Genomic DNA, 25,537 nt, shown 5'->3' with positions numbered 1-25,537 from the left:
TCTAAAATGAAACGGACGTTTTCTCTTTCAGTATTTTATTAAAACTAAATAAACTTAAATAGGAATACATCGAAAAGGCAACAAATTACAAATACTGCAGTAGAACATTAGGTCAACAACAGTGAGGTTGCTTGCCCTAATACGTCAAAAACAAAATTGTATTAAATTTTCCATCATCACTCAAAACTTTAACACAAACTAAAGATAATTACAGACACTTCAGTCAAAGGAATCATTTCAAGCACACTGGAAACTAAACTGTAAACATGTTTTTTTTTTTTTTCATAGGAATATCCCCAAAGTGCATGATCAGCTAATGATATGTTTAACCAGACCTATTCTGAAAACACTGGTATCACTTCAAAAACCATACTTAAATGCATTCACATTAGCAACAATGGAATTAACCGCTATTTTAATAATCCATTTCTCCGGGGGCCTGGGTAGCTCAGCAAGTAAAGACGCTGACTACCTGGAGTCTTTAGTTTGAATCCAGGGCGTGATGAGTGACTCCAGTCAGGCTTCCTAAGCAACCAATTGGCCCGGTTGCTAGGGTGGGTAGAGTCACGTTTGGGTAACCTCCTCGTGGTCACTATAATGTGGTTCTCGCTCTCAGTGGGGCGCGTGGTGAGTTGTGCGTGGATGCCGTGGAGAATAGCGTGAGCCTTCACACGCGCTCGGTCACGGTAACGCGCTCAACAAGCTATGTGATAAGATGCGTGGATTGACTGTCTCAGACGCGGAGGCAACTGAGATTCATCCTCTGCCACCCGGATTGTAAGTCACCACGCCACCACGAGGAACTAGAGCGCATTGGGAATTGGGCATACCAAATTGGGGAGAAAAGGGGAGAAAATCCAAAAATAATAATAACAATAATAATAATAATAATACTACATTTCTCAGCAACACCTTGTTCATTGTATCATTTTATGAACCCCCTCAAAAATTTGTTTTTACGTTTTTTTCATTGCAATTAGGTAAAGATAAGGTACATCATCATGATCTGAGCACCATAATCTTATGCATACAATAAACATGCATAAAATGACAATGCACAAGCAGGCGACTAACAAATGCATCTCCCTGTTGGTCTCTTCCCTAGTTTTACTTCATTTTCAGAGCTGTGTTCTTTCTGCGTGGTGGCTTTCTCTGGACTTGTCTGGCTCTGGAACCGAAGCCCAGTGACTGAAGAGACTCTGTGAGGAAGTGTTGAGTGGGAGATACACAAAGCATTATTAGCAGCTTGGCATCCCCTCCTGTGAAAACAATAAAGTAGAAAAGAGGTGGAAATGTTGGTTAGTCAAAGTTCAAGGGGGAGGGGTGGAGTAAAGGTGGAGTCAGCTTGTAACACTTGTTATGACACCAAATTTCATGCTGAAACTTGACTGGTTGGGCTGGTTTTAACTGTGGCTCAGCAATTTTAGTTATTTTAGGATAGTTCACCCCAAAATGTTAATTCTCTCATCATTTACTCACCCTCATGCCATCCCAGATATGTGTGACTTTCTTTTAGAAGAATTTTACAGCTCTGTAGGTCCTCACAATGAAAATGAATGAGTACCAAAGGAAAAAGTCATACACAGATGGCATGACTCTTCAAAAAGCACATAATGGCAGCATAAAGTTATTTAAAAGACTCCAGAGGTTAAATATATATCTTCAGAAGTAATATGATAGGTGAGTGAGAAACAGATCAATATTTAAGTAATTTTTTACTATAAATTCTCTTCCCTGCCAAGTAGGTAGTGATATGCACGAAGAATGTGAATTGCCAAAAACAAAAGAAGAAGAGTGTGAAAGTGAAAGTGAAGACTGATAATAAAAAAGGACTTAATTATTGATCTCTTTCAGACCCGCTCCTATAATATCGCTTCTGAAGATACGGATTTACCCACTGGAGTCGTATGGAGTACTTATATGCTGCCTTTGTGCTTTTAGAGCTTCAAAATGTTGGTACCCATTCACCTGGATTGTGAGGACCAACAGATCAGAGATATTCTTCTAAAAATCTTCATTTGTGTTCAGCAGAAGAAAGAAAGTCATACACATCTTGGATTGCATGAGGGTGAGTAAATGATAAGAGAACTGTTTCTTTAACTATCACTGAAAGACATTTGGTTGGTGGTTTACTCTTTACATTCTAATTGCACACATTATGTAATAATAGTCACGAGACCACAATTGGGCTCGGCGTTGTGCGCAAACATGCTCCGAAAGACTGGTCGCATACAAAGTGTATTTAAGACGGCAAATGTCATCCTTCCTTCAAATATCTGTTTACGCATGGTGTAATGTATACTTGGACAGACAGATGAAGACTGTAGCTTGACTATGCAAACACCAGCTGTAGCACGATAATAACTGTGCAAGTATACGTACAGAATGAGAATGTTCTCACCTATGGCATCCTGTAGGAGATGTGTTAGTTTGCTGTTGCGGTATGGTACATGGGGTCGTTGCTCAGCTAAAGCGCCCAGAACATCAGACAAAGCAGAAAGACTGCGATTGATACAGGAACTCTCCCAAAGAGCTGCACCAGTCACACCTGACATCCCTAGACACGAGACGAAACATTAGTGTAGAAAGACTATTTACACCTTCCTTTACCAGACACAGTTGGCATCCTCAAAATCTGACCTTAGATTTGAAGGGTTAGATCACCCAAAAATGAAAATTCTCTTATCATTTACTCACCCTCATGCCATCTGTGTATGACTTTCTTTCTTCTGCAAAACACAAACGAAGATTTTTTGAAGAATATCTCAGCTCTGTTGGTCCTCATAGTGCAAGTGAGTGGTGGCCAGGCCTTTGAAGCTCCAATAAGCAGATCAAGTATCAGTTTAAATCAGCATAACCATAATCTATCAAACTTGAGTGGTTAAATCAATGTCTTATAAAGTGATCCAGTTGGTTTTGGGTGAGAAAAGACCAAAACGTATTTACTGTTTACTGTATTTAATGTATTTACAAAATGTTTACTGTACATCTTGACAGCAGTCTCTTTGGCGATCATGTTTTCAAGCTCGATTACACTTCCTATGGTGCCATCAAGTGCTTTGCACATGAGTCAAGCACTAGGATGTGTAATCGAGCTTGAAATCATGATTGTGACTAGAGACTGAAATGGCAAGATGTACAATGAAAAAGTAGTTATATTTTGGTCTGTTCTTACCCAAAACCAACTGGATCGCTTCATCAAGACATTGGGTCTGTTCCAAAACCTAGTGACCTGCTCCTGACATGAAGGCTATTCCAAAAGCTAGGTATCTTAATTATGCTGCCTCTTACAATATCTTCTGGACAAATTCTTAGGTAGCATCGCATGTATCTTTCCCCAGGCAGCGATCCCAGAATGCACCATGATGAGCTCAGCGGAAAAATAAATCCAAAATGGCGGACGAAACAAGATAAATTTAGATTATAAATATACTTATAATCCATTCAATACTGAAAAGTATCAATAAATAAAAGTTTAATATGATACAAAACCGACTATTTTACCGAAATGTGTTAGTGCTGTGCGTATTTATGCTCATTAGAGGATCGTGTCATTTCCCTCGCGCCACCTGTGTTGAAATAAGTTGTGAGTCGAGTCTTGTGCGCTGCACGTGAGGAGCGCAATTTGAATGATACATGGAGCTGCCGCCTATGTAGAGCGTTCCAAATCGCTCTCTTATGAGGCATCATTTCAGCAAGGATGCTGTCAAAGAAGACATCTGCCTATGTAGGCAGGAGACAGCGAGGCAGCTCACTAAGTTTTGGAAAAGACACATTGATTAAACCACTGGAATCTTATGAATTACCTTTATGCTGACTTTATCTCCTTTTAGGAGCTTCCTGACCACCATTCAATTGCATTGTATGGAACTACAGAGCTGAGATATTCTGTTTTTGAGAATTATTATTATATTAAAGAAAATCTTTATTTGTATTATGCAGAAGAAAGAAAGTCATACACATACGGGATGGCATGAGAGTGAGTAAATGATGAGGGAATTTGCATTTTTGGGTGAACTATCCCTTTAACACTCTGTAAATCTTATCTTATGACTTGATGACTAAATATGGCTTTTGTGTATTATTTCATTGTTATGTGACCTAACATTTAACAAAACATGACATGGACAGTTGGTATGCTGCCAGAGCATGGATGACATTACATAGTGTCCCCAGACTTACCAGCACACTCGCTCCCAGCCAGGTCCACCACTTGCAGCTTGGTTTTGAGAGGCATCTGTGTGATGCTGGGTCGGGGAGAGGGGCATGGTGAGTGGCAGGGGGAGTGGCATGGTGAGGAGACAGGGCTGGATGAGTGTGAGGAGGCGGCCCGGCGGCAACGTGGGCTCCACCACTCCTTTTGAGACACCCGTCGGACGTCCTGCCTGGCATTCTGCAGCCTACGAGCTGCAATACACATAGAGCACATCAGAATCCAACCATTTGTTCCACACACAACTGTTATGGTACACACTTTCCTAAATCCACTTTATGGCAGCGTTTATTAGGTCCTTTAATGCTACCATGAGAAACCTTTGGTGTGAAGACTAAGCTCTATTTTCAGAGTGGTGAGAAAGTGCAAGTGTGTGTATCTGAAGACAAGTAATCCAGTGGGTGTGAGAGAAAATTGAGTAGTTCAAATGACCGTTTGAGTGTGTGCTTCTTCAGATAATACCCTCCAAGTTTCACTTAAGAGCCATAACTGTGTGTGTGTGCGTGCGCGCTGTAGATAGGCGTGTATAACTTGAGGGAAAGAGCTTGTTAATTAAAACATTTCAGATTTGCAGCCTGTGAATTGCCAGTGTCTGAGAGAGAGAGAGAGAAACACTGCTTTGTTTAATTCCCTGGACTGGAATTCTTGAGAACAAAAAGCTGAGTAGGGCAGACTCGGGAAGGCTGTCACATAGGGAAGTTGTAACAAGGGGTATATCTCATAGACTATAACGTTCTGAGTCTTAAGTCCATTTACACAAATGTGTGTGTGTGTGTGTGTGTGTGTGTGTTTTTCCAGTAGTGGTTTTGACTGGTTTGTTGATTTTAAAACCCTTTTAAATTAGAATAATCTTTGTGAATTTTATCCTCCAAACTCATCCAAACACAATAAAACCACACTGGCATACATGTAGGTAAGGGTCAGCTATATAATAAAGGTAGATTTTAACCGAAAAGTTGAACTGTGTACTTAGGATAAGGGCATTTTTCATAAATGTCAGGTCAGGGCAAGTTGTAACATTTTTATTGGTCAAGCTGTCACATGTGTTTATTTATTCGTGTGTGTTAGACAGCGACAGAGAAGATGCATCATACCCAGTGCCAGGGCATCAGGGCTTTTGGAGGTAACGGTGAGAGTGACAATTAAATGAGATCTGGAAGAGTCCATGTGGACCAGGGTGGGACTGTGAGCTCTTAGTTTCAACACAGAATTGATCAGCTGCATCACGTCTGCAGAGCTGCGTACCAACCTGACACAAACACATGCAAACCTGTGACAGTCATGTGCACATATAAACACTTATTCTGCAATCATGGTCAAATCTCAAAGCTCAAAGTACACTGAAGAACAGTTTAAACAAATAAATGAATATGGATGAGTACACACTAATCTACCACACACACATACAGATACACCATAGAAATGTCTGCATTTATCCTTAAACGGCCTAGACAACAACAAATATAAAAATTTATAAAATAATAAAATTTTAAAATATAATTTGTGATTGATGTCTGGAAGTGTAATATGACATAAATAATTAGCCCCAAATTTATTTGGACACTTTTGGATGCTTAAGCCACATTTAAAATGTACTGTATGCATTTCATAAAATAAGATTTCACTTTTCTTAGCCATATTTGCAATTACTTTTAACCAGGTTTTTACAAGGTGGTTTTTAATGGATGTCTGAAGTCAGTTCCCCTCATGAATTTCATACAGGTGTAATGGCAGAGTTATCATAGGTGTAATTCATCACATTAACTATGGACATGACAACCAGAAAGTGTCCAAGAGTGCATTACAATATATATTTAACATTTGAAACTTATCATTATTTTGTGTGTGTGTGTGTGTGTGTGTGTGAGAAATGTTTTGCTTGAAAAGTGTGTTTGTGCTATATTCAGATGTGGCTTAAGTGTCCATATTTTGGGGGCCATTGTATACCATTGAAAGGCATAAATACGCCAAATGGTTAATCTACTGAAATAGGATATTAAAATACACTCTTTTTTTTTTTAGTTGGGAAGTTGGGAAGTGTGATGTGACTTTATGCTAGCTGCTGTCACTCACTCATATGTTAGACAGGGCACTTCACTAGTGCCTGTGCTAGTGGTGATGACCTCTCTCTTCACCCCAACTGCTGCCCCATCTTCATCTCTGGCCAGCAGGTCCAGCACCTCGTTATTATAGACCTCCACCACTGATATCTCCACCATATGACTGTCTGCTGGTTTCTCTGAGATCATCCTGTAACACGCATCAATACAGGCAAACAGTCTAAGGCATTCTGTATGAAGTGTTGTACATACATGCAACAGGTAATGATTTTAACAGTGCTTTGAAAGAGAAATGAGGTGAGGCTTACTTGAATAGCTCATTGGCTGCTCTTGGAATGATGCCCTGTTGAGAGTCCTGCACTACAGCTGTGAGCTCCTCAGATTGGGAGCCAATCATTGTATGTGTCTTGCCACTGCCTGTCTGGCCATACGCCATTAAACACACATTATACCTATGAATGAAAGATTTTTATTTATATATATATATATATGAATATTTCAGTCATGACAACTCCCGGAAAGATTTAGCATGTTAATGTGGGTATGACATCTTGATAGGTTATTGGTACTGGTTGATTAGATCTGCTACGCTGCTGCTTCTTGCTACTGTAGAATATACACAGACATACTGAGTTAACCACGTGGACATGTTGCAGCTGCACAATTAGAAAAACACAAGACATGCTGCATCAAGCATGTATGACATGCTGCTGCACAATTAGACATACAGTAAATACAATCCCCATGTAGGAGATCTAGGCATGTGGAGCTGGGGAGGTGGAGGGTTTCAGAGAAAACTCTCTCAGTGCACTGCAGTGAAACCAGCTAACTTGCAAACTGAGCAAATTTAAATGTAAGGCAAAGAGAGAATATGCAAGTTCATTGGCTACCCAATTACACGTCAAATGACCTATCAGCTTGTGCCATGTGAGCCGATTGGCTTGACATATCACATGTGAGCGAGCTGATTGGCTACCAGATAACAAGTTAAAAGAACCTATTAGCTTGCGCCATTCAGAGTTTCCTGCCTGAACTTAGTCATTAATTTATATAGTAGTCCTAAGAAATATTTGGACACTTTTGGACACTTAAGATACACATAAAATGCATGAATTTCATTCCATAGAACCAAGTAGCATCTGTAATTAAATTCTCAGAATTTATTTACAAATTAGTAATTACTTTTAACCAACTGGTGTCAAGGTGAATGTAGTAGAGTTACCCACAGCTGTCCAAGCGGAGTAACCACATGTGCAATTCATCACATTAACTGTACATACTCCACTAATATTTGATAAACTGAAAGTGTCATAACACGGTCTTTATCATTTAAGACCCAATAATCTAGAAATATTGTGCTCTTTTTCTTTCAGATTAATGGCATTTGTTTTGTTTTTTTCTTGTCTAATGCACTGACATTAATGCCTTTTTAAAATAGTGGCTTAAGGGTCCAAACATCTTTTTGGGCCAATGTATAAGTGGCTTCAGTCCCTCAAATGGGGCATCCTCCATTACTAATCTGATTATGTAAATTCTGCTTAGAAAACTCACCCATCAAGCAGAGATGTTAGAAGGGGTTTCATCTCTTCAAACACAGTCTGTTGGCTGTCTTCTGGACCATGTACTCTGCAAATCATAATGGATACATACTTCAACATCCACCACATTGAGCCCTGTTTAAATGATGTATGTAGGAATGTTGTGCAATGTACAAATACCTCTCAAACTCAAATATTTTATTCACAACAGGGCTTTTGTTGCTGTTCACAAGAACAGAGTCCTGCAAAACAAGTTTGTGAATAGATGATCAATTCAGGGTATAGGATGTAGGGCATGATGATGGTGGCCATCAAAATTTTATAGACCCCATAAACATTACAAATGATGAATTCACTCACATCGTTGATGGCTTGCACCACTGCTTCACATGATGAGGACCTTAAAATTTAAAATAAGATTTAGAATGATTCATACTCTGTGGTCTCTTCTCACATAATAATTTCGAATCAAAACATTTCAGGTCCATTAACTATTCAGGTCCATTAATCGAATATATATTGAGCTTATTTTACCCATTTGTTGCGGGGGATCCTGGGCTATAATCAAAGGGTAGAATTGGGCGCACTCTGCAGTGGACTCGGATGTTTCCCCTCAGCTCCTACAGAACATTTATTTGTGTTATTTTTTTTTAATTATTATTTAAAACAATTATTTGTTTTTACTGTATCAACCTGACAGCATTAGTTTTAAGGGTCAGATCAGGTTAAAAAAAAAAAAAAAAAAGCTCCTTAGGGTATAACAACTGTATAATTTTATATTTACAACATATTTTCTGAAATCTTTTTCTTCTTCTTTCGGCTGCTCGCATTAGTGGTCACCACAGCAGACCATCCATAATCCACATATTTGACTTGGCACAGGTTTTACGCTGGATGTCCTTCCTGACACAACCCCCAGTGGCTGGGGAACTCTCACTCACATCTATGGGGCAATTTTAGAGTCTCCAATTCACTTAACCTGCATGTTTTTGGACTTGTGGTGGAAACCAGAGCACCTGGAGGAAATCCACACGAACACAGGGAGAACATGCAAACTCCACACAGAAAGGCCCAGTTGAACTGGGACTCGACCCGGGTCTGAGGTAATTCATTAACCCTTGCTGAGGCGACAGTGCTAACTACTGAGCCACCAGGTGATAAAAATAAAATGCCATAATGCCAGAAAATCAAGTACATACAACCAAAGTGTTGTGAAGCAGTCTCCTCCTCAGCCTCTCCTCTCTACACCTCTCCTTCTCTTCTTGTAAAGAGTGCTCGAGAGCAGCCACCTGAGCCTGGAGCTCTACAGACAAGTAACAAAGGCAAAAACATCTTCATATCTATGCATTTGTGTTCATGAAAATATAAATGTGCCAGTTAAAGGCAAAGAGAACTATACAAAAGCCATTTGGGGGTTGATGTACCCCAAAAGATACACTGTGGATCTCATTGCTTTGTTTCTTCAAGCATCCTGACCAGCCAGACACACCAATATTGGCTCCACCAATGGTGTGAGTTTAGGGAGAGGCTATCTGTTTTGTTTGACTAATGGCAGATGAGGGGCGTGTTGGCAAAACCTGTTTGAAAATGGTAATTTTCATGTATTGCAATTCCATTTGGTGACACTAGTGGTTCAGAAATTACACACTTTTCCATGAACAGAAAAATGGAACACAATGTTTGGTCCAATCAAACACTAAGGCTACATTTAGAAACCTTAGGCAAGATTAAACGGTTTGTTATATTATTGCATGGGACACACAATGAGTAGAATGTAAAGGGCATTTTAAGGACAATCTATAGGACAGTGATTTCTTAAGCCACTAATCTGCCCCTGGGATATTGCAGCTGGACAGTTTTAAAACTTGACAATACACGTTAAGTGCCCCGTAATGTAGTAGGAAACTATATGTAACTAGCTAGGTACATTTGTAAAGACAGACAGACAGACAGACTGACTGACTGATTGATTTCTGATTGATTGTTTTTTGATTGATTGATTGATTTTTTTATTTGCACTTTGGGAGGCAGTGAGAGGAGCCCTTCCAGTGGTTTGGTTGGCTGTTTTACAAACACAACTATATAAATGTCAAGGGACAAAATCTACAGGCCCTATGGGAGGCTTGTCACCATGGTGTGCATGTGACGCACAAGACACATGACCTTGTTGTCCCTGCTGACAGCAGCTTTTCCTGGAGGAGAGGTGGGGGGAGGGGTCTATGGATTATCTTCTGAACACCACACACCCACTGTCACAACACTGCTTGTATTGTCATAGAGGAAGTGACAGATGGTGAAGAATAAAGGAAATGAGATATAGCATGAGATGTAAGATTAAAAAGGAGAGAAGACAGGTGAAGATGAGGAAGAGAGGTTAAGAGTTAGGGAACAACTGAGCCTTGGGTTCATAATCCAGGTAGTCATATGATCTGGCAGTCCTGCTACAGTAAATTGAAGTGTATAGAGTTTATTTGGAGGTGCAAATGATCACATACAGGCCTTACATGCAAATTCACCTCAATAAAGAACACTCACTCTGCATGTCATCACTTTGGTGATCCTGAATGGCAGTGCCCATACATTCAAATAGCTGTTTGCTTTGATGCTCCATTTCTTTAGCAAACCCCATGTAGACAGTAAGTACATTCCTCAAGTCCTGTTTTAGCACCTGAGAACAACACAGTTCACTAAGTGATGATGATGGATTTGCACAAACAAAATTAAATTACAAATGCATGGAAATGCAAAAATCCTTTCAATCTATTGTTTTTGCTATCACCTGAACTTCAGACAAAAGTCTGGAGAGAGCAGCATGTGTGGACTTCTGCACTTTTCTCTGCTGCTGATGCTTCTGTTTTTGGACATGGATCTCCTCGTTTCTTCCACAGTGAAGTATACCCAAACACTTGAAGAAGTTTAGGAAAGGGAAATAGGGCACATTTACAAATAGTTCAGTAATGTCAATCATAAACAACATAACTGTCAAATAGTTCATTACTTTTGACCCTTCCAAAAAGTACTGTGGTAATGTTATCAGATAGTAATACCAAGGTACTTTGATATGTACCATAGTACTAAATGATTACTATATTCATATACCATGGTATTTCCATTGCACTCCAACTTCAGATGCATGTCCAAAAAACATGGTTTTACAATGGTACCATGTCCAAACAACATGGTAATGTCATGGTTCTTTATAGTACTTTTTTGTTAGTGGAACCCAACCATAGTTAGCAAATGGTCTCTCTCTGGTTCGAACAGCACATTCTTATATTAGGCACATGAGTAAATTAGGTGTAAATGATGAGCACCTGCCGTCTGTCTGCAAGCCACTTATCTTGCAGTGAAACCATCTGTCGGGTCAAACACTTAGCTGCTGTGGAGGATCGACCTCCATTAGGGTAGTAAAATGCATTTCATGCAAAATTGGCTACATCAAATCATACCTCAACGAGTCTCAAATGAAGGAGAGCATTCTCTGTTTCCATTTCCAAAATACGCTCCTCTTTACTCTAAAAAGAGAGAGACAATCAGAGGATAGAGGTTTAACAAATCTTTAATGTAACATATACTTCACGTACAACAATAAAAATTACACAACAAACTGACAGTTCAGCTGATCATCATCAATTATACATAAAACTCAACTGACATACCTGCGCTCCCTACTTAGACAGCGCTTTTGGGCATCAAAGGCATCACTCAATCCGAAAGTTCAAATGAGTCAATGATATGATCCCTAAAAATGCTGTCTATGTAGGTATTTTGGGGCATCATATATAATTCTGTATGTATATATTTGATTTTATAATATATTATAGAATTGTATGTATATGTATGTGTTGAATTAATGTAATCATGTGTAATTTTATACATAAAGTGCCTCATAAACATATACATATTTATGTATAATTTAGCTGCACCTTGCAAAAAAAAAATAAAAAAAATGGTGGCATGTGATGGTATCAGATGGTAATACTACGGTACTTTGATATTTATCATCATACCTTATGATTACCATATTCATATGCCATGGTGCAATGTATTTACCTGGTGCTTCAATGTACTATCAAGATGCATGACCAAAATAAAACATGGTATGACCAAGGTACTAATAATATTTTTTGTTAGTGTTATCACACAAAAACACGAATAATATGGCAGTGAATGGACTGATAATAATATTGCTGATGCACAAAAACTGGACAAAGTAATATAGGCCTGGGGTGATGTCAGCTGAAGTGGGCCAACAAGTCAAATAGGCCAGATAAGATTAAAGTGTCATTTCTTTAAGATTTTAATATCCAATCATCCAATTTACCAAAAAGTGTCCCACTTTAGCTAAAATCACAAAGAAATAGCAACATAAATCATAGTATATATGTAGTCTATTATATATTTATGTCATAAAGACAATATAAATGCTCACAAATTGAGTGCAATGAAAATATAAAGATTTGCCAGCCCATCTGTAAAAAAATAAATAGGTAATAGGCTATAAAAGTAAGTACACTCACCCGTAGTTTATGCTCTAGAAGGTGTACTTGATGCGCAAAAATCTGGTCTCGATTAAGAAAGAGCGGCATTTTGAGTGAGAGTAATGAGAACAGAATGTGAACTGAACCCGTAAATGCTGGTCAGTTCATATGCGGTCCGAGAGGTGTAATCGGATTACCTGGCCGCGCACACTAGCCTCCTGTTCTGTGCTTTTTGTTTTGGATTTGCCATTTGATATCTCATTTCAGGCCATTGTATAAAACTGTGTGTTTAATTACTATAAATGTGACCTTAATATGAGTAATTTTACTGTTTAACTTTTTAGACATCTATCAACAGCTGTGCAATATACAGATCTACGGCATCGGTAATCTGAGATTTGGCGCCCCCTACTGTCTACTTTCCCAATAGACCTTTTTCACAGGTCTATTTTCCGCCTTCTTTAGCATCGTAAATCTAAAAAAAATTAAAAAAAAATAAAAAAAGATATATATATATATATATATATATATATATATATATATATATATATATATATATATATAATAATACTAATGATATATATATATATATATTCTACATTTTTTAAATATTTATTATACATTTATAACATTACACTCTGTGTTAATATCATCCTGGAATTAGTTTTAAAAAACGAATTATCACAGCTGCGAGTAAGGCTGTTCGATTCCAGAAATTTGGGAATCGACTCCGATACCGATTCCTGGTTTTGGAATCATTAGAATCGATTCCAAGAGTCGATTCCAGACCCATTTAATCGATTCTTTTTCGATTCCGAAAAAAAACGGGAGTCAAAGTTAAAATTCATAATAAACAGCTCACTGCAAAGCGTTCTTTACACTGTTTATAATAGCATGAATGACATTTACTATTAATAGCTCCATTCTAAAATTAAATCAGGGCCTGTATGCACATACCAAAGCGCGATGCTTCAATCAGATCAATTTGAGGGAAGTTTGAGTAGATGCGCCTGTATTTCCAAGAACTACCGAAAATAACTTAAAAGCACCATTGAAATTGTCTGTTACCACTCATGAATTCTTGGAATATATATATATATATATATATATATATATATATATATATATATATATATTATTATTATTATTATATATGGGATTACCTCATACATATGAACAAACGGAGCGGATTTGACTCAGAGTCAGATTGATGATCGTTAAGATGCAGTCATTTTATAATCATTTTGTAAATTGTATTAGTGCTGTTAGTCTTCTAAAATGTGTAGTAGATCAGTGGTCGAGGAAATAAGCACAGTCCGAAAATACCAACCGGTTTCTCGGAAGGAATCGACTCCAGCTTTGGAGTCGATTCCAACGTTTTGAATCAATTCTCAATCCCCAGTGCCTCAGAATCGATTCCCAGCCTTAGCTGCGGGGGTGTGTCTATTACAGCTGCTGAGAGAGTGACCGTAAATTTGGCATCTTCTCGCATCTGACTTTCTTAATCCACCGCTCTCTATTTTTTACCTCTTCTGGAAAGTCATTCAAACGTAATAGTGAGGGGTTTCTTTTGGTCTTGGTGCAAATGGGTAAGTAAAAATAATATTTGCTGTGGTCTCCCATTCACCGCTGTTGAAGTTTACCCAGCAAACGATTACTTCCGCATTGCAAAACCAGGAGTGTGAAAAAGGTCAATTGATCATGGCGCTAAGGTTAGGTTAGGTTTCTGTCACAGCTCTCGTAAAATAGGACACAGCGATTTTTATTAACGTTTTTATTAATCAGGAATACAGTACAATATTTATACCCCCCGAGGTATAAATTATCATTGGTAGAGAGTATTAAAGGACAGAGCTCTGCATTAAAAAGCTGTCTATTGGAAGCACAGGATAGAGGTTAATTTAGCTTTTTGGCACATTTGACATTATCTAAGGCGGCTTTCTATTTCACACTAGACAGTTTCTATTCTAAATTCTAGGTCAGATTTCCATTCTCCAGCAACCAGATCACATTTTAAACAGAAAACAAACCCTACATTTTATAATCCAGTCAGATTCTCATGGACATGAAGTGTAATACATGGACAGGCACAGACTTAATCCCAATAAAAGCTCGATAGATTTAGCTCAGCAACAATACACAATAAACAAGAGGAAAAGGAATGTCTTAAAACCTGGCAGCCTTTCATTAATTCCTCTTCTACTATTAATCATTAAAGACTGAAGTGCATTTGTCTGAGTCCTTTGCATTTAGGTTGGTTATGTACCTTTATTTACAGCGCATACAAATACTGACTTGAGTATGTAATTGCTTTAGTGTCATGATAGCCTGTTGAAATCTGTCTGAATATATGACAGTTTACAGATTGATTAAAAGCTCACAATTACAGTGCTGGAACATGTCTATATCAGCGGTACTATATCCTTACTCTCTTTCTACACACATGGCAATCCCCATTCCACCACCTATACACAGTGAAGCAACCCCTTTCTGCCCCTTTGTCCTCTGAAGCGCATGGAGCAGGGTCACCAACACTCTGCAGCCAGACATACCGAGAGGATGTCCAAGAGAGATAGCCCCTCCACACACATTCACCTGTAGGGGAGAAGAGAGACATAAATTAAATGTTAAATTATGGTGTACACACATGGATACTTCAAGGAAGAAATGACCTCATTGATCACCTATAAAACCATTTTAGTAGAGCTCTTTCCTGGACAGTTTTAAAGGAATAGTTCAACCAAAAATGAAAATTCTCTCGTTTTCTCACCCTCATGCCGAACACAAATGAAGATATTTAGAAGAATATCTCTCTGTAGGTCCATACAATGCAAGTGAATGGTGACCAAAACTTTGAAGCTCCAAAAAGCACATAAAGGCAGTATAAAAGTAATCCATAAGACTTCAGAGGTTTTTTCCATGTTTTCTGAAGCGATCCAATTGATTTTGGGTGAGAACAGAGAAAAATACTGTATGACTACTTTTTTTTTTACCATAAATCTTGATATCAGCAGTCTCCTTGGCAATCATGGTTTCATGCTTGATTACACTTCCTAGTGCCATCTAGCGCTCTGCATATGCGTCAAGCACTATGAAAGTGTAATCGAGCTTGATAAGATGTCTGCAATGACAAGATGTCCAACGAAAAAGGAGTTACACTTTGGTCTGTTCTCCCCCAAATCGACTGGATCACTTCACAAAACATTCATTAAACCACTGGAGTCTTATGGATTACGTTTATGCTGTCTTTATGTGCTTTTTGGAGCTTCAAAGTTTTGGTCACCATTCACTTGCATTTTATGGACCAACAGAGCTGAGATATTCTTCTAAAAATCTTCATTTGTGTTCTGCAGAAAAAGTAAATCATACACGTCTGAGATGGCATGAGGGTGAGTAAAATAGATAACTCGGAAATCATGTATTAGGTCATTCACTGATAGCTTTAGAGAACAAAGGTCCAGTGAAGCTGAACTACAATGATGTCAGTAAGGTAGTGACTGATCATATTACACTTTACTTCAGCAAAGCAATTCTTGGGTTTGTGTCAATATGGTATTGTTCAAAAGCTATATGAGGCACAGTATCTATACGTTTAAAGAGGAGATGATAGACCTTCTCACGGTTCAGACCGAGTTCTTGCACCACTGCAACAGACTGAGCTGCAAAAGCTTCATTAATCTCAAACAGATCCACCTCATCCAGCTTCCATCCTGCTTTCTCAACCTGGTAGACAGCAGACACAATTCACTTTAAATGACTTTACAGGTGCACAAGCAAAAAAGAAAAAGAAAAAGAAAAACTAATAATACTATATTTGCAAGTTTAAAACAAAGTTGACTAGATAAATAGGGAAGGATTGTGGCAGAAATTGTTTCAGTTAGTCAGTAAATTTGTAATTATAGTGTTTTGAATTTATCGATTCTTTAGTTGATATGGAAACACATCCTTTGTCTTTCTTTCTGAATTGGACTTTGTGGAGGTGCCTTTAATAAACCGTTTGGTTTCATTTTAAACTAATTCTTTACTGGATTCTATTGGTCCACTGACTGCCTGTATAGTGCCTGTTCCAGAAGCAGCCTCTGAATGCAAGAATGCATTCTTCATTCATGTGATTGAATTAAATCCTGCAGTGACTCAATACCGACACTCACAGCTTTCCTAATAGCTGGAATTGGCCCTGTGCCCATGACTGAAGGGTCAAGGCCTGCCTGAGCCCATGACGTGATCCGTGCCATTGGTTTTAAGCCCCGCCTCTGGGCCTCTGATTGGCTCATGAGAACAGTAGCTGCAGCTCCATCATTTATCCCTGTTAAACAAAAACCACCACATAAGAAAACACTTTAATATTTGTGAGAATGTAAAGGAAAGAAATAAACTGGACAGACTGCAGGAAAACAGTACTACTATAAAGGTGTTGTTAGCACAGAGGACCTGATACCAAATGTTAAATAACTTGATTGCTATGAATGACGGCTCTGTTTAATTATTCTTAAAAGTGAAAGGCCTAAGTGTCATGCTAAATAATGCCCTTATTTTGTGCTAAAGATGTCTGTACCTACCTGAAGCATTGCCAGGTGTCACTGTACCAGAACCGTCCTTCACAAAATAGGGCTTAAGCTTGGACATTGCATCAATATTACTACCATGCCGAGGAAACTCATCAACTTTCACCTCAACTGGACCTGATATGAGTAACAAAGGTTTTAATTAATTAATTTTCAGTTTGCTTAGAGTTAAACACATAAGCTTAAGGAAATATAAGTAATGTAAGATCACATCCTCATCCGAATAAGGCATTTAAATAGCTACTCAACTATTGGGAAAAAAATCCCATCTTTCTAAGCACAAAAACATCTACATATGAAGTTCCACACGTAAGTTCAGGAGGAGCTTTCATCTAAGCCTGCCAATCATATCTTCCAGCATCCCTCCACCTCTCCATCTTCACCTTTATATTTCATAACCCCTATATCAATTAGTATTTCAAACTTATCGTTCTATTTCTTGCTTTATACAGGTAGTCCAAGGGGTGGATCTCAGAGCTCAAACCCTGTACTGTGCTTGAGCCCCTCCATTATGGACAGCACACCAAATCCAATTACCTTTTACCCAGTTTACACCTGGCATTAAGATGCGTTTCGGGTGATCCGATCACAAGTGGTCCGTCTTAAATACAGCTTTAAATGGGGTACAAAACATTTTAGTGTTCGGATCACGAAAACCACATAAGGAGGTCAAAACGCATGTGACCACATCACATTTGAGGTTTAAACACTACTCCGTCCTGAATGCGTTCCAGACAGCAGTGAAGCGCCACCTTAAACAGACCTGTTTTATTCGCACTTTCTTTGTCTTTTGACTTTTTGCGGTTTATTATCACATAAAAACAATGACATAGTGATCAATGTATGTCATCATGAAATCAAGAGTTTCTCCCCTTGAAATCCAAACACAAGTGGTCACAGGAGATGCATTTAAGCGACCAGGTGTCTCGTCTGACCGCATGTGATTGGATCACCCAAGACACATCTTAATACCAGGTGTAAACAGGGTCTTCATGTGCTCCAGGACTATATGAACCAGTGAACTAATGAAAAATATCTTACTGAGGTGTTTCCTCATCAGTGCCACCTTGTCGACCTGTTCACTATTTTCTTTAAAGCTGCTTTGAAACAATATGTGAAAAGTGCTCTACAGTTAAAACTGACTGGACAAAAAGCCTCTTACCTTTCCTAGAGGGAACAGTGACGGACACAATCTCCTGGTCAAAATAGCCAGCCTTCTGAGCTGCTTCAGTTCTGTTTTGTGATGTCACAGCAAACTGGTCCTGAGCTTCCCGGGACACACCCCACTGCTTGGCCACATTCTCAGCTAGTACAGAGCACAAACAAAACTAGATCAATTCTCCTACGATTAGGAGCAGGGCCGTTTTAGCTATAAGGAGGTATAAGCGGCCGCTTAAAGCCCCCCGAGCCACCAGGGGGCAGTGCAAAGCAAGGTTGTTTTTTTTAAATCATTTTTTAATATATATATATATATATATATATATATATATATATATATATATATATATATATATATATATATATATATATATATACACAGATATGCTCAAAAGTTTGCATACCCTTGGAGAATTGGTAATATATGTACCATTTTTAAAGAAAACATGAGTGAGCAGGCAAAACACATTTCTATTATTTCTTATGGGATTCATATTCAACTGTAGGTTATAACAGAATGGCACAATCATAAAACAAAGCATAGCAACAAAGAAAAAAATGAAATTACCCCTGTTCAATAGTCTGCATACCCTTTGTTCTTAATACTGTGTATTGCCCCCTTTAGCATCAATGACAGCGTGCAGTCTTTTGTAATAGTTGTCTATGAGGCCCCAAATTCTTGCAGGTGGTATAGCTGCCCATTCGTCTTGGCAAAATGCCTCCAGGTCATGCAAAGTCTTTGGTCGTCTTGCATGAACCGCACGTTTGAGATCTCCCCAGATTGGCTCGATGATATTAAGGTCAGGAGACTGTGATGGCCACTCAACTTTTTCTGCTGTAACCACTGTAGGGTCAACTTGGCCTTGTGCTTAGGGTCATTGTCGTGCTGGAAAGTCCAAGAGCATCCCATGTGCAGCTTTTGTGCAGAAGAATGCAAATTGTCTGCCAGTATTTTCTGATAGCATGCTGCATTCATCTTGCCATCAATTTTCACAAGTGCCTTTAGAGCTCACACACCCCCAAAACATCAGTGAGCCACCACCATGCTTCACAGTGGGGATGGAATTATTTTCACTATAGGCCTTGTTGACCCCTCTCCAAACATAGCGCTTATGGTTGTGACCATAAAGCTCTATTTTGGTCTCGTCACTCCAAATTACAGTGTGCCAGAAGCTGTGAGGCGTGTCAAGGTGTTGTCGGGCATATTGTAAGCAGGCTTTTTTGTGGCGTTGGTGCAGTGAAGGCTTCTTTCTGGCAACTCGACCATGCAGCTCATTTTTGTTAAAGTATCGTCGTATTGTGCTCCTTGAAACAACCACACCGTCTTTTTCTAGAGCAGCCTGTATTTCTCCTGAGGTTACCTGTGGGTTTTTCTTTGTATCCCGAACAATTCTTCTGGCAGTTGTGGCTGAAATCTTTCTTGGTCTACCTGACCTTGGCTTGGTATCAAGAGATCCCCGAATTTTCCACTTCTTAATAAGTGATTGAACAGTACTGACTGGCATTTTCAAGGATTTGGATATCTTTTTATATCCTTTTCCATCTTTATAAAGTTCCATGACCTTGTTACGCAGGTCTTTTGACAGTTCTTTTCTGCTCCCCATGGGTCAGTATCTAGCCTGCTCAGTGCATCCATGTGAGAGCTTACAAACTCATTGACTATTTATACACAGACACTAATTGCAATTTAAAAAGCCACAGGTGTGGGAAATTAACCTTTAATTGCCATTTAAACCTGTGTGTATCACCTTGTGTGTCTGTAACAAGGCCAAACATTCAAGGGTAATTAAACTTTTGGTCAGGGCCATTTCTGTTATTATTATGATTTAAAAAGGAGCCAAACAACTATGTGATAATAAATGGCTTAATATGATCACTTATCCTAACAGAAATCACCCAAATGGCCCTGATCAAAAGTTTACATACCCTTGAATGTTTGGCCTTGTGGCTTTTTAAATTGCAATTAGTGTCTGTGTATAAATAGTCGATGAGTTTGTTAGCTCTCACATGGATGCACTGAACAGGCTAGATACTGAGCCATGGGGAGCAGAAAATAACTGTCAAAAGATCTGCGTAACAAGGCAATGGAACTTTATAAAGATGGAAAAGGATATAAAAAGATATCCAAAGCCTTGAAAATGCCAGTCAGTACTGTTCAATCACTTATTAAGAAGTGGAAAATTCGGGGATCTCTTGATACCAAGCCAAGGTCAGGTAGACCAAGAAAGATTTCAGCCACAACTGCCAGAAGAATTGTTCGGGATACAAAGAAAAACCCACAGGTAACCTCACGAGAAATACAGGCTGCTCTTGAAAAAGACGGTGTGGTTGTTTCAAGGAGCACAATACGACGATACTTGAACAAAAATGAGCTGCATGGTCGAGTTGCCAGAAAGAAGCCTTTACTGCGCCAATGCCACAAAAAAGCCTGGTTACAATATGCCCGACAACACCTTGACACGCCTCACAGCTTCTGGCACACTGTAATTTGGAGTGACGAGACCAAAATAGAGCTTTATGGTCACAACCATAAGCACTATGTTTGGAAAGGGGTCAACAAAGCCTATAGTGAAAAGAATACCATCCCCACTGTGAAGCATGGTTGTGGCTCACTGATGTTTTGGGGGTGTGTGAGCTCTAAAGGCACGGGGAATCTTGTGAAAATTGATGGCAAGATGAATGCAGCATGTTATCAAAAAATACTGGCAGACAATTTGCATTCTTCTGCATGAAAGCTGTGCATGGGATGCTCTTGGACTTTCCAGCATGATAATGACCCTAAGCACAAGGCCAAGTTGACCCTCCAGTGGTTACAGCAGAAAAAGGTGAAGGTTCTGGAGAGGCCATCACAGTCTCCTGACATTAATATCATCGAGCCACTCTGGGGAGATCTCAAACGTGCGATTCATGCAAGATGACCAAAGACTTTGCATGACCTGGAGGCATTTTGCCAAGATGAATGGGCAGCTATACCACCTGCAAGAATTTGGGGCCTCATAGACAACTATTACAAAAGACTGCACACTGTCATTGATGCTAAAGGGGGCACTACACAGTATTAAGAACAGGGGTCATTTCATTTTTTTCATTATTGCCATGTTTTGTTTTATGATTGTGCCATTCTGTTATAACCTACAGTTGAATATGAATCCCATAAGAAATAAAAGAAATGTGTTTTGCCTGCTAACTCATGTTTTCTTTAAAAATGGAACATATATTACCAATTCTCCAAGGGTATGCAAACTTTTGAGCACAACTGTAAATTATATATATATATATATATATATATATATATACACTACCAGTCAAAAGTTTTGAAGCACTTACTCATTCTTTATTATAATTTCTTTTTCACTTTTAGAATAATAGTAAAGTCATCAAAACTATGGAATAACATAAATGGAATTATGTTGTGACTGAACAAAATCCAAAATAAATCAAAACTGTGTTATATTTTAGCATCTTCAAAGTAGTCACCCTTTACCTAGAATTTGCAGGCATGTACTCTTGACATTTTCTCAACCAGCTTCTTGGGGTATCACTCTGGGATGCTTTTTAAACTGTATTGAAGGAGTTCCCATCTATGTTGGGCACTTATTGGCTGCTTTTATTTATTATTTGGTCCAAGTCATCAATTTCAAAAACTTTTGTTTTATTATTACATTTTTGTTTTATAATGAAATAAATTAATATGATGGCACAATTATATTTTTGTCTACAAAACTAATTTCAAACATTTAAGCATACGCCTTCAGATCAAAAGATTTTTAAGATCATGAGAAACATTTCAGTCAAGTGTTTCAAAACTTTTGACCGGTAGTGTGTGTGTGTGTGTGTGTGTGTGTGTGTATATATATATATATATATATATATATATATATATTTTATACACTATAAGCTGCGCGTAAGACTCAGGCAGCTGTTATGGCACAATTAGACAGTTATAGGGGGCCCCCTTGTGGCCTGAGAGGGAAGGGAGAATGTAACTGCAAGGAGAGAGCTGTAGCTGGATGTGACAGACATGCACACGCTCGAAGGTTCCTTGTCATCATGAAACGCATCTACAAGTCAGGAGCGGAAAAAAATAAAGAGGAGAAATGCAGTCAGACCACTGGTAAGAAATGAATGTAAACCAACTACCTGGCAAGATAGTGTTTGTTCGTTGTTATGCATTAAATTTAGGTACATTATATTTTTTTATTAATTTATTGCTACATTTTTTGTGCTTTGTGTAGTTAATATATTAAGTTAATATATTCAAATTTGTTGAATACTGCATTGAGGTGTCATGGGGGTTAGTGTTGAGCGTTCCAAGTAGGATTTTGCTTAGGGCCCCCATATGCTCGGAAACGGCCCAGATTAGGAGACAATAAAGGTATTCAGTATGAATTAAGAGATTACCTGTGATACCCATGTGGTAATTGTGAAAGGCATCTGTGAGTCCATCTGTCAATATAGAGTCCTGAAGAGTAGCGTCTCCCATTTTAACTCCTGACCTCATCTGCACTATGTGAGGTGCCTGTGCGACAAAGTGCTGCATGGTTAGCCTTATATCAAGATACCTATACAGAGCTATAACCTGGTAGAGGACAGTGGTGGCTCAGCGGTTAAGGCTCTGGGTTACTGATCAGAAGGTCGGGGGTTCAAGCACCAGCACTGCCAAGATGCCACTGTTGGGCCCTTGAGCAAGGCCCTTGACCCTAACTGCTCCAGGGGTGCTGTATCATGGCTGACCCTGCACTCTGACCCCAGCTTAGCTGGGATATGTGAAGAAAAGAATTTCACTGTATATGTGCAAACATCTAATGTGTGATAAATAAATATAATTATTAATTATTATTATTATTATTAATTATAATTATTATTATAATTAAGATAATTACAATTTTGAGCCATGGGTTCCATTGGGGATGTGTTTTTAGCACCGTATAGATCAGTGGTTTTTAGACCATTTACAAAGATCATTAATTAAGGTCTGCAGTTAACATTATTTTAAGCCTTTTCCATTTCATTCTACAACAATTATGTGCCACTTGTCAAGCAAATTATCTGTTCATGTGTTTGAGGAATGATGAGATCAGGCAGCATATAACTCATATGACAACCATAGAAGTCCTTATGTAGCAACTTGTTAGCAACTTCCATTTTAAAAGCACATAACAGCTTCAAAATTCCTGTTTGAGCTATGACGGTGTGTAATTTATGTTGTAGAACAAAACAGGAAAGTGTCTTCAAATGATTTTTACCACAGGCCTTATTTTGACCTCCTTCTACATATGTCAGTCAAAAACCACTATTGTATAAAAACCCACTGGAAAGTCCTTCCGGATTGGCCTAAAGACTGACACCACGACTGGCCTTTATTACCTAGCCTATATTTTACAAATGTAGACCTTCTCATTACTTTAAGGAAACAGAAGTGATCTAACATTAGCGTCAGGTACTGCTTAAGTCTATAAGAGCACTTACCCGGCTCATGCTCTCCATGCCTCCTGCAATCACTATAGTGGATTCTCCTGTAATGATGGACTGAGCCCCAAGACAAACAGACTTTAGTCCAGATCCACACACCATCTGACAGCTCCATGCAGGCACAGAGTATGGGATACCAGCTCCAACACTTGCCTGCCGGGCAGGGTTCTGCCCATGACCTAAAGAGAGTACAAGCAAGAGAAGTTAACATTAAGCAATGCTAGGGCTTGTTGCTGCCTCATTTCTCTGTCTTGTCTGTCAACCTGAACAGATCTTGAGTTTTGTGTGTTCTGTCATTAATGTGTTGTATATTGACATGGTGAGTGCTAGAACAGCTGGCTTAATGTAAAACATTAGGAGGAAGTGATGTACAGTAGGCTTCAAGACAGTAATCCTATATCAGTACCTGCAGTGAGGACATGTCCCATGATGACTTCTGAGACCTCTTCTGGCTTTATATTGGCTCTCTTCAGCACATCTTTAATGACTACTGTCCCCAAATCATGGAGAGGTACACCACTAAGGGCTCCATTGAGTGACCCTGTGAATAAAAGAGGCAAATATGCTATTTATGCTTTTAAGAAGAATTAATAATTAAAGGGGTAGTTCACCTAAAGATGAATAATCTGTCATTGTTAACAGCCTTGTGTTGATATAAAAACCCGTATGACTTTGTTTTTTCGGTGGAACACAGATGTTATGCAGAATGTTAGCCTCAGTCACCATTCACTTTCATTGTATGTAAAAAAGATGCAATGAAAGTGAATAATGACTGCAGCGAAAATTATGCCCAACATCTCCTTTTGTGTTCCACCGAAGAAAGTCATAGGGTTTGGAACAACATGATGGTAAGTAAATAATGACAATGTAAATTTTTGGGTGAACATTTCTTTTAAGAGAATTTAAAAGACAGCAAATACTTAAAAGTCATTGTCAATACTGTTGCCAGTTAACATGAAAGGATCAGGTTAAAAATGCAAACACTGCATGTGCAGGTGGAGGAAACAGACAAACATATGGTCTCTAAAACACAAATGTTAATGCTATATTGATATTTCATATATTTATATGAAATTACTATATAGATACAAATATATTGATATATTAATGAGACAACTACACAATAAATTAAAAAAAATAGCAAATATCAAAAAGGTACTTTTGTAAATATGGTTTTAAAATTGCAGTAAATATCTTTATAAATGAAGGATGCTTAGAAAAGTTTTGGCCGAGTGACCCATCATAACATTTCTCCAGGTCATGGCGCCACATTAAATCAACCAATCAGAGGACGTGAACACTGGGGAGAATGCCGAGGAACCAATCAGAGCAGTTCTACGTCATAACTGCACCATGGTAACACCACAGGACTGTAGTGTGGCTCGAGTCTAGCGTAAGCGAATTTAAACACCAAAAAGACATATTTTGATTATATAAAATTACAGTATTGAATGCACACAGACTAATATTTATTAACTTAATCATCTAAATCGATTTACCAACTTGTTCATTGAGGTAGTAACACTGCGATAATACTTCCTAGTCTAATCTGTCAACCGGATATACTGCAGAATGCAACTGGAAAGAGGTGATTAGCATTATGTGAAAAGATCATATTGGCATGAGACGTGAGATTAATTTTACCTATAGGAGTCCTTGCAGCAGAAACGATAACAACAGAATTGGTGTTCATTTTTGCTGTAACGCTGGATTTGCACGCAGGTTCCTTGTTGTGTCGGGTAGCTCGCTACATATATATGCTGGTTGAGGAGCCTCCTACCGCCCGATTCATTTGATTGTAAGATAAAGAGAGTACTTATGCGTGACACAGATCTGTCAGTCCGGCCCTAGTTTTTCTGTAGCGCCGCTTAATGGTGTGGATTGCAAAAACAATTCTCATACTTATGCATACTACTAATCATACATAAAGTATGCATACTCACGCTTCATAAAGTTTAACTTGGAAAACACGTCCCACTTATCAACTCGTCTCATCAAATACATCTGAAACAGTTTGAATCTTAGTTTACACTCTCAGTACACTAATTTG

At 38.6% G+C, this 25,537-nt stretch overlaps 2 protein-coding genes across 2 annotated transcripts; both read right to left on the bottom strand.

Moving 5' to 3' along the window:
* Positions 1–27: 27 nt before the first annotated feature.
* Positions 28–12,606, bottom strand: LOC127416151 (kinesin-like protein KIF25). The gene is made up of 15 exons (XM_051655319.1): positions 12,332–12,606; positions 11,261–11,326; positions 10,591–10,716; positions 10,347–10,479; positions 9,011–9,114; positions 8,346–8,431; positions 8,172–8,211; positions 7,992–8,053; positions 7,825–7,899; positions 6,582–6,725; positions 6,287–6,463; positions 5,308–5,462; positions 4,183–4,407; positions 2,402–2,557; positions 28–1,259 (listed from the first exon to the last, which is right to left on the bottom strand). Exons 1-15 carry the CDS (start codon positions 12,398–12,400, stop codon positions 1,108–1,110), a joined length of 1,770 nt encoding a protein of 589 aa, XP_051511279.1. The 5' UTR covers positions 12,401–12,606; the 3' UTR covers positions 28–1,107.
* Positions 12,607–14,051: 1,445 nt separating this feature from the next.
* On the bottom strand, positions 14,052–25,298 carry acat2 (acetyl-CoA acetyltransferase 2). Its single transcript, XM_051654399.1, has 9 exons — positions 25,132–25,298; positions 23,894–24,028; positions 23,485–23,666; positions 22,417–22,534; positions 18,020–18,163; positions 16,852–16,974; positions 16,444–16,598; positions 15,905–16,015; positions 14,052–14,887 (listed from the first exon to the last, which is right to left on the bottom strand). Exons 1-9 carry the CDS (start codon positions 25,178–25,180, stop codon positions 14,717–14,719), a joined length of 1,188 nt encoding a protein of 395 aa, XP_051510359.1. The 5' UTR covers positions 25,181–25,298; the 3' UTR covers positions 14,052–14,716.
* Positions 25,299–25,537: the final 239 nt, after the last annotated feature.

Source organism: Myxocyprinus asiaticus, chromosome 25, assembly GCF_019703515.2.
Source record: "Myxocyprinus asiaticus isolate MX2 ecotype Aquarium Trade chromosome 25, UBuf_Myxa_2, whole genome shotgun sequence".
Taxonomy (NCBI): Eukaryota; Metazoa; Chordata; class Actinopteri; order Cypriniformes; family Catostomidae; genus Myxocyprinus; species Myxocyprinus asiaticus.
The sequence above is the reverse complement of the archived record's forward strand: the minus strand, read 5'-3'. Positions and strand labels throughout refer to the sequence as shown.